General features: G+C 56.6%; 1 protein-coding gene across 2 annotated transcripts; it reads left to right on the top strand.

The window, feature by feature from the left end:
- Positions 1-131: 131 nt before the first annotated feature.
- On the top strand, positions 132-9,477 carry TAS1R1 (taste 1 receptor member 1). 2 transcript variants are annotated; one of them, XM_058719254.1, is made up of 6 exons: positions 132-1,046; positions 2,840-3,146; positions 5,735-6,496; positions 6,908-7,120; positions 7,432-7,552; positions 8,541-9,477. In XM_058719254.1, exons 1-6 carry the CDS (start codon positions 856-858, stop codon positions 9,470-9,472), a joined length of 2,526 nt encoding a protein of 841 aa, XP_058575237.1. In that variant the 5' UTR covers positions 132-855; the 3' UTR covers positions 9,473-9,477. The 2 variants fall into 2 exon arrangements, with proteins under 2 accessions (XP_058575237.1, XP_058575238.1); XM_058719255.1 differs by lacking the exon at positions 6,908-7,120 and having other exon boundaries at positions 133-1,046.
- The last annotated feature ends 81 nt before the right edge of the window (positions 9,478-9,558 follow it).

The raw sequence follows: 9,558 nt of genomic DNA, 5'->3' as shown, positions 1-9,558 counted from the left end.
GGGGTGGGGGGCGCCCTCTGCCGGCCGCCCGCGGCAGCGCACGTGGGCTCCCGCAGGCCCCCCGGGGGCTCCTGCCGGCCTGGAGCGGCAGGGGCGGCAGCCTAGGTCACACCCCGTGGGGCCGTCCCACCGAGGGCCCTATTTACATTATGCAAAAGCCCCACCCCGGCCCGATACCCCACTCGGAATCCAGGGCCACATCTCCGGAAATCCACTTGGAATTGTTTTGTTTTTTTTTTCTGGCAGAAAAAGAGCCAGGATTGGCAGTTTAAACAAAACCAGTCTATTTGCATACCGTGTTTGCATGCAGTTGTCTTTGGGCTGAAGGGGGACACCCTGGAAAAGAAGGCGAACCCAGGATGATTCACCCAAAATTTCAGTGTCAGAAAACTGAGGACTGGGAGGAGGTCAACTTAAAGTCAGTCTCATTTGGTAAACTGAGGCCCAGGTAAAAAGTTGTAAAACCCACAGCTCTCTCCACATTCTGTCCCCCAGAGAAGCAGTGTCCCTGCCTTCCTCTGACCCCTGCCCCTCAAGACGCCTGGGCTCCCTTTCTGAGCCAGGTGAAGCCGCAGGCACCAGAGCAAGAGCAGAACCACAACCATCCAGAGGGAGGGGCAGCGGCCGCCACCTGGTTTGCACCTGTGCCCTCACCCTGCCCAGTTCCTGAGTAGGACCGCAGGCCCGGAAGGCCAAGGCAAACAGCCGGGTTCCTACGACTGGGTTCCAGCCCCACCCCTGGCACAGGCGTGAAGTTGGGAAGCATCTGGGCAGCCGCTGTCTATTCTATTTAAACAGCCGAGCTGGTCAGAGGGTGCTGGCTGGCCATGCCAGGCACAGGACGGACTGGCCAGCATGTCACTCCCAGTGGCTCACCTGGTCGGCCTGCAGCTCTCCCTCTCCTGCTGCTGGGCTCTCAGCTGCCACAGCACAGAGACGTCTGCCGACTTCAGCCTCCCTGGGGATTACCTCCTCGCAGGTCTGTTCCCTCTGCACTCTGACTGTCCGGGCGTGAGGCACCGGCCCACGGTGACCCTCTGTGACAGGTGAGTGAGGGGTCCTGTGCCTCTAGGACCTCTGCCCATCCTCTGTCCTCCTCAGTGAGGATCTTGCCCTTTCTGCCTCCCGAGCCGTCTCCCATCCCTCCCCATCCTATGGTCACCACCTTCAAGCCTTGGCTGGACCTTCCCTGGCACTTCTGCCCAGGTTCTGCTTTGTAATATGTGATTTTGTCCTGGCTGTTCGAGTGCTTTGTATTCTAATCCCGTTCCGGTCATTTCTGGGCTTTGGGACATAAGTAGGTAGTTAGGTTTTCCCCTGCTTTCGTGTCCTCCCCACTCCTCCCCAGGTTCAAACTCCTGTGTCTCCCCGATGGCAAGTGAGGAGGAGAGGGAAGGCATTGGGAGTATATGCTTTGGGAACCTAGCAGAGATACCTGAGATTGGTGCCTTGCCTTTGGGAAGTTGACAGCCTAATAGAGAAAAATATGTTTCCCTCCTAAAGAAGATAGTTATTTGTCATCTGTGCAAGTCACAGGCTTGGGAGGCTCGAGGACGCATTGGGACTCAGTGGCAGGATGCCTTAAACATGATGCACATCTGACAGTCACCTCTACCCTCAAGACGCCTGGGCTCCCTTTCTGAGCCAGGTGAAGCCGCAGGCACCAGAGCGAGAGCAGAACCACAACCATCCAGAGGGAGGGGCAGCGGCCGCCACCTGGTTTGCACCTGTGCCCTCACCCTGCCCAGTTCCTGAGTAGGACCGCAGGCCCGGAAGGCCAAGGCAAACGGCCAGGGTTCGAGGAAGAAGGTTCTGGAGAGTCTGGCGCATGAGGACTGGCCCAAAGAGCTACAGATAGGAGCCCAGGTAGAGGAGACTTGGGGAAGAGGAGACACATGGATGTCCGCTTCTGAAGGTGTCACCGTGGGAGGCAATGAGCACCCTCTGAGGGACTCATGGACACAAGTGATGGAAATGGTAGAAGACCCTTCTAACAAGCAGAAGGGCTGGAAAGTGAAACGTGCTAGCACACTCTTCAAGCAGAGCTGAACCGTGTTCCTGTTGGGATCCAGTCAGCGGCTCCTGAGAGGCACTGAGGAACACAGGCCCTCACCACGTTCACAAGTGTCCTGATGAGAGAGATACTAGGTAAACGAGGTTCGACAGGTGTGTGGTTAATTTTATACATCAACCTGGCTAGGGTATGGTGCCCAGTTGTTTGGCCAAACACCAGTCTAGATGGGGCTGTGAAGGTTAACATTTAAACCAACAGGGTGAGTAAAGCAGATCGTTTTCCATTGTGTGGGTGGGCCTCATCCAATCAGTTGAAGACCTTAAAAGAAAAGATTGAGGTCCCCCCAAAAAGGAAGAAATTCTGCCTTCGAACTCAACACTGCAGCTTTGACCATTGAGGGCATTTCCAGCCTGCCCTGCAAACGCCAGACTTGCCAGCCCCACAATCATGTGAACCAATTCCTTAAAATAAACTTCTCTTTCTTTCTCTCTATCCAACTGGTTCTGTTTCTCTGCAGAACCCTGACTCACGCAGCAGGTTTCCCTGCTACAGGACTTCATCAGCCTTTCAACACTAATATGCTCATCCAGGGAGGAATGGTTTGTGGTTTCTCCAAGTTGTAACCGCCCCCCCCCCCAGCCGCCCACCCAAAGGCCTGTTAACACAACTGAGTGTATGGTACAGGGCCCACAGTGAGGTCATGGTGGTAGGGGACGGGACAGATGCCCTCAGAGTTTCCTTTCTACGCTTCCCCCAACCCCCGACGCCAAGAGGGTCTCAGCAAGGCCTTGCCCTTCTGAGCTCTCAGCTTGGCTTTCTCTACAGGCCCGACAGCTTCAACGGTCACGGCTACCACCTCTTCCAGGCCATGCGGTTTGGCATCGAGGAGATAAACAACTCCACGGCCCTCCTGCCGAACGTCACCCTGGGATACCAGCTGTACGACGTGTGCTCAGAGTCTGCCAACATGTATGCCACACTAAACGTGCTCTCCCTGCTGGGGACACATCACATAGAGATCCGAGCAGACCCTTCCCACTATTTGCCTGCCGCCCTGGCTGTCATTGGGCCTGACACCACCAACCACGCAGCCACCACTGCAGCCCTGCTGAGCCCCTTCCTGGTGCCCCTGGTGAGCTGGAGCCCGGGGGCCTGTCCATCTCCCCTGCCGGCAGGTCCAGCATGGGCTGGCGGGGGGGGGGGGGGGGGGGGCGCGCCAAGAGCTGCCATGCCCACTCTGGCCTCCTGGGTCTCCTGGGTGGTCACATTGCAGGGGGCCCTGCCCCCTTCACAGTCCCCGCCCCAGCATCCCTTCCTCCCCAAGTGCTACATCCAGACCTCCCTGCCTCAATGTCCTGAGAAAAACCGTCTCCTTTGAAACTGCTGCCCTTTGCTCTGCCCCCTCCATTCCATCTCCTCCGTGAAGAATGGAACACCCTTTGTTTCCCACCTCACACACTTGTCCACTTCTCCCCGCCCTCCTCCTTCCAGTCTTCCTTCCCTCCCTCCCAGCTCAGGCTCAGAGGTGTGGTCCCCCTCCCCCTCCAATGCTGTCCTCCTGGGCCTCACCCTCTCCTCTGCTCATAGGCCTGTCCTAGGCTTCCTCCTCCGCCTATAAGCTGGCTTTACCCCTCTCCGTCTCCCAGGCACCTGTGGTCTTAGCGCTGCCCTCTCTCTGCCCTCGTTCCGTGGAAACTTGTGCACTGAGCTGTCTCTTCTTGTTTGCTTCTCCCTCTCATCACTTGCTTCCCGGGCCCCTGCCCTGACTGCTGCACCACCACTCCTGCTCTTGTGATCTCCAGGGCTTTCTAGATCTCCAGGTCCAGCAAATGCTTTTCAGCCCTTCTTTGCTTGACATGACGACTTTGTGACAAATTTGACCAGTCCTTCAGTGACGCTCTTGCCTCTGCATTTATGACCTGCCACCTCCCTCTCACTTGTGGCACCTCCTTCTCCTCCTCCTCCTTCTCAGTCTCCTTTGGAGAATCTCCTCCCCACCCCCCCCCTTCTGAAAAAGTGGATGATTCCCAGAGTGCAGGACCGCTCCCTTTCCCGGGCAGGTGCTGGGAGCAAACAACTTTCCCTGGCTGGTCTAAAGATTAAGTTGATGTGACACAGATCAACAGGAGAAAGTCAAAATCACGTATGTACAGGGAATCTACATAAACATGAGAGGTTCAAAGACAGGCAAAGTGAGGCTTATCTGCTATCCTGAACTATGGAGAAGTGGGTAGGGGTCAGACTTCAAAGGAAAGGAAGACAATTCATAGGAGAAGAGAGAGTGAATGTGTATTACACAATGTTTGCTGGGCCATCCAGAAACAATGGGACATGGAGAGGAATTTTAACAAATCGGACTTTGCTAGGTTCCCCCCACCCCCACCCCTGCTTACGTCGCCAAGTTCCTATTATAATGTAATTCTCTATGGTGACAGCTCCTGAACCTGGGGCAGCTTAGCTCTCTAAATTCTTTTGGGCAGTTAGGGGAAAGGACAAAGTTTCCCCCTGGGTCTTTTGCGCCTTAATTATTTTCAACTGGAAATTGGGGCGCCTGGGTGGCGCAGTCGGTTAAGCGTCCGACTTCAGCCAGGTCACGATCTCGCGGTCCGTGAGTTCAAGCCCCGCGTCGGGCTCTGGGCTGATGGCTCGGAGCCTGGAGCCTGTTTCCGATTCTGTGTCTCCCTCTCTCTCTGCCCCTCCCCCGTTCATGCTCTGTCTCTCTCTGTCCCAAAAATAAATAAAAAAAGTTGAAGAAAAACAAAAAAAAGAAAAAAGAAATTAACCCACACGCCAAGGTGGCAGATCTTGGGGCAGTTCATTCAGAACCTCTCCACAGCCCGTGGCCCCACGGCTCCATCGCCCGTTCCCTAGCTTCTGTCCTGAGTTCTAAGCACTGAGCCTCATTTCTGGCTGCTCTTCCGGGGTCTCCACTTCATGCATCCAGCGGGCCCCCCAGCTGAACCTACCTCCCTATACAACTCAAGCCTCTCTGCTTCCTGCCCACTTGCCTTAAGAGTGACCACCTCCACTCAAGCCAGGAACCCGGTGGGCCACCTACATTCCTCCTTCCCCCACCCCCACAGTTAGCCCACCACCACGGCCTCTGCTTCTACCTTCTATGAGCTGCCGGGCCCATCCCTCTTCTCCGTCACCGCTGCCACGGCTCAAACTCAGGCTGCCAAGCTATCTCTTCAGGATGATTCCAGCAGTCTCCTAGGGAGTTCTTCCTGACTCTGGTCTTGAGCCTTTTCTAACACATTCTTCACTGAAATCAGATACACCCCTGAAACACAAGTCTGGGCAGATTACCTCTCTGCCTAGACATTTAAGGGGCTCCCCAGGGCCTGCAGATAAAGACCAAGTATCTTAGTTACCTTAGTGCCAGGAGTAGGGCCTCCTGCCCTGACCAGACACGCCGACTTTTGTGCTCCTTCTTCCAGCTTCCAACCTCCTGGGTCAGTTCTCTCACTGGGTGTAGCTTTTGTTCTCTTCCCCTTCTTCTCCCACAAACCTCCCCCTGGGTTTCTGCCTCTTCTTTAGATGTAGCTGGTCGGCCTCCTAGTCCACCAGAGCTCTCCTTGAGAGCCAGGGCTGGGACCATGTCTCCCTCCTCCTAGGGTCCCCGCGCCCAGCACAGGGCCAGCACTTGGAGGCCCTGAGTTGAGGCCAAGGCCACTGAAGTCGCTGAACTGAACCCCCCACCCCGGCCCCCCTCCGCAGATCAGCTACGAGGCCAGCAGCGTGACACTCGGAGTGAAGCGGCATTACCCCTCGTTTCTGCGCACCATCCCCAGCGACAAGCACCAGGTGGAGACCATGGTGCTGCTGCTGCAGAGCTTCGGGTGGGTCTGGATCTCGGTGGTCGGCAGCGACGGCGACTACGGGCAGCTGGGGGTGCAGGCGCTGGAGGAGCAGGCCACCCAGCAGGGCATCTGCGTTGCCTTCAAGGACATCATCCCCTTCTCTGCCCGGCCGGGCGACGAGAGGATGCAGGGCATCATGCACCACCTGGCCCAAGCGAGGACCACCGTTGTGGTCGTTTTCTCCAGCAGACAGCTGGCCAGGGTGTTCTTTGAGTCCGTGGTGCTGGCCAACCTGACTGCCAAAGTGTGGATCGCTTCAGAAGACTGGGCCATCTCTAGACACATCAGCAATGTGCCCGGGATCCAGGGCATTGGCACGGTGCTGGGTGTGGCCATCCAGCAGAGGCTTGTCCCTGGCCTGAAGGAGTTTGAAGAGGCCTATGTCCAGGCAGATAAGGGGGCCCCTGGGCCTTGCTCCAGGACCTCCGAGTGCAGCAGCAACCAGCTCTGTAGAGAGTGTCGGGCTTTCACGGCAGAGCAGATGCCCACGCTCGGGGCATTCTCCATGAGCTCTGCTTATAATGCCTACCGGGCAGTCTACGCGGTGGCCCATGGCCTCCACCAGCTCCTGGGCTGTGCCTCTGGAGCCTGTTCCAGGGACCGAGTCTACCCCTGGCAGGTAAGGTAGCCCAGACCCCGGCACCCTGAAATGGTGCCTTTCCTAAGGCAAACAGAGTGATCCCTCTCTGGCCAACTGAGTGCTGGGGGTGGGGGACAAAGCCCACCCATCAGAAGGCTAATTCCTTCTCTTGGGCTTCACTTCTCTGACCTCAGCCCCTCCCACCACCATGCTCCAGACCCAGGACTAAAAATCTCTGGAAAGGGGGCCTTTTTAGAAGCTTCCTCTCACTCAGGAGGCCAGTTGGGAGGGTTGAGGGGCTTCCTTGGAAGGGAGGGGGCTCTGAATTTCCAGACAGACTGAAACCACCCAAATAGAAGCATTTGCTTCCTAAGCCTTCCGGGTCTGGGAGAGTTGAGGAGGAGCAGCCTGCGTCATCTGTGGCTGCTCCATGATCCCTGTTTATCTCAGCTTCTGGAGCAGATCCGCAAGGTGAATTTCCTCCTACACAAGGACACCGTGAGGTTTAATGACAACGGGGACCCTCTCAGTGGCTACGACATAATTGCCTGGGACTGGAGTGGCCCCAAGTGGAACTTCAGGGTCATTGGCTCCTCCATGTGGCCTCCAGTTCATCTGGACATAAATAAAACCAAAATCCGGTGGCATGGGAAGGACAACCAGGTAATGGAGCCATGGTCACTCACCAAGTCACCGCCTTACGGGCAGCCTGGAGCCTGAAGTCACTGTCGACACAGCTCACACGGAGCAGGAGGGGGCCCCGGGTGCCAGGCCAACGTGGCTCTATCCAGCCCTGCCAGGGAAGCCCCACAGACCGCACACAGATGGCCGGCTGCAGCTGGTATACACAACCAGGGGCTGTGCCCTGGGAGTGAGCTGTGAAGGCAGATGCACGGAGATTCCCATTCGCCATGTGAGCATCCCTTGACTTGGGCCACTCCATGTGGTTCCAGAACACCTGTGGCTTCTTGCAGGTGCCAAAGTCTGTGTGCTCCAGTGACTGCCTCGAAGGGCACCAGCGAGTGATTTCGGGTTTCTACCACTGTTGCTTTGAGTGTGTGCCCTGTGAGGCCGGGAGCTTCCTCAACAAGAGCGGTGAGTGTCCAAATGAGTGGGAGAATGACTGGGCACTCCCAGGGTCTGTATGGCAGATGAGGGGATCTCCCTTGGGCCACGCATGTGCAGAACCAGAGCCTTGCTCCGTCTGTTGCCAGTTTAGGTACAGGTTGTAGAATATTTGCCACGAGACTGAGTTCTGATGAAGCAGAAACAACCAGTTGAAATCCTCAGGTCCACTGTGTCTTTTACTAGAGGGCTCCTGATGCAATCCCTGCAGATGCAATTTTATCCTAAATTCAACCTTTTTATGCGAACAGATGTAGTTATGTTCCCTTGTCCCCTCCCATGCTGTGTGAAGTCCCTTCCGTTGCCCCTGCCAAAGACAGCCAGCACCTTGGACAGCTTGGCCTTGATGCAGATACTATTGTATCCGCAGACAAGAAACATAGCATACTCCACCCAGTGATGATGCAAGGTCAAGATCAGAGAGCAAACTCAGGTAGCTAAGGGCTCAGCCCAGAGCTGGACTCTGTGAGCCACGTTCTTTCCTTTTACTATCTCTGTGGGCGTGAGAACACATCTCTTCTGTTCTCAGAGAGTCAGAGAAACCACAGAATGGCGGCACAGATACGTGGCTTTGGGTAATGGAAGTGCTGGGGAGATGAAAATGCCCTTCCTTTGGGGCTGGTTGCTCCTATTGGATCATAGCCTCACTGGCATGTGGGCAGAGCTACCAGAGTAAGGCCCTCTCTAAGGATCTCTTGGTTTGCAAGCCCCTTCTGGGATCATAAGCCATACAGAACCTACCCAAGGGTCTCCAGAATCTGCAATTAACACAGGCATCTGGAGGAAACACTTGGCCGCGGGGCCCCACTCAGGGCTACCCCCTATCTTGCTGTGTGCAGTAGGAGCCCGGCTTCTGTGGTACAGCGCTCCCAGCACCTTGCAGGCCTACATGGCTTCCCTTCCTCATTCCTGCTCTGCTCATCTAGCTCTCAGGAGCCCCCTCCACCTTTTCTTCCAGACCTCCACAGCTGCCAGCCTTGTGGGAAAGAAGAGTGGGCACCTGCGGGAAGTGAAACCTGCTTTCCACGCACCGTGGTGTTTTTGACTTGGCACGAGACCATCTCTTGGGTGCTGCTGGCAGCTAATACGTTGCTGCTGCTGCTGGTGACTGGGACTGCTGGCCTGTTTGCCTGGCACTTAGACACCCCTGTGGTGAAGTCTGCTGGGGGCCGACTGTGCTTCTTCATGCTGGGCTCCCTGGCAGGGGGCAGCTGTGGGCTCTATGGCTTTTTTGGGGAGCCCACGCTGCCCACATGCTTGTTGCGCCAAAGCCTCCTTGCCCTGGGTTTTGCCATCTTCCTGTCCTGCCTGACCATCCGCTCCTTCCAACTGGTCTTCATCTTCAAGTTTTCTGCCAAGGTACCCACCTTCTACCGTGCCTGGGTCCAAAACCACGGTCCTGGCCTATTTGTGGTGATCAGCTCAATGGCCCAGCTGCTCATCTGTCTAACTTGGCTGGCGGTGTGGACCCCACTGCCCACCAGGGAGTACCAGGTCTTCCCTGAGCTGGTGGTGCTTGATTGCACAGAGGCCAACTCACCGGGCTTCATGTTGGCTTTCGCCTACAATGGCCTCCTGTCCGTCAGCGCCTTTGCCTGCAGCTACCTGGGCAAGGACCTGCCAGAGAACTACAACGAGGCCAAATGTGTCACTTTCAGTCTGCTGCTCAACTTCGTGTCCTGGATTGCCTTCTTCACCACGGCCAGCGTCTACCAGGGCAAGTACTTGCCCGCGGTCAACGTGCTGGCGGCGCTGAGCAGCCTGAGTGGCGGCTTCAGCGGTTATTTCCTCCCCAAGTGCTACGTGATCCTGTGCCGCCCAGATCTCAACAGCACAGAGCACTTCCAGGCCTCCATCCAGGAGTACACGAGGCGCTGCGGCTCCACCTGACCAGTGGGGAGGGCAGGGCCTAGCCGGGGAGGTGGGGGGTGGGGGGTGAAGGGGTAGAAGGTGGGGTAGGGGCGCCTCCCCTGCCC

Source organism: Neofelis nebulosa, chromosome 2 (genome assembly GCF_028018385.1).
Source record: "Neofelis nebulosa isolate mNeoNeb1 chromosome 2, mNeoNeb1.pri, whole genome shotgun sequence".
In the NCBI taxonomy this organism is placed as follows: domain Eukaryota; kingdom Metazoa; phylum Chordata; class Mammalia; order Carnivora; family Felidae; genus Neofelis; species Neofelis nebulosa.
The sequence above is the reverse complement of the archived record's forward strand: the minus strand, read 5'-3'. Positions and strand labels throughout refer to the sequence as shown.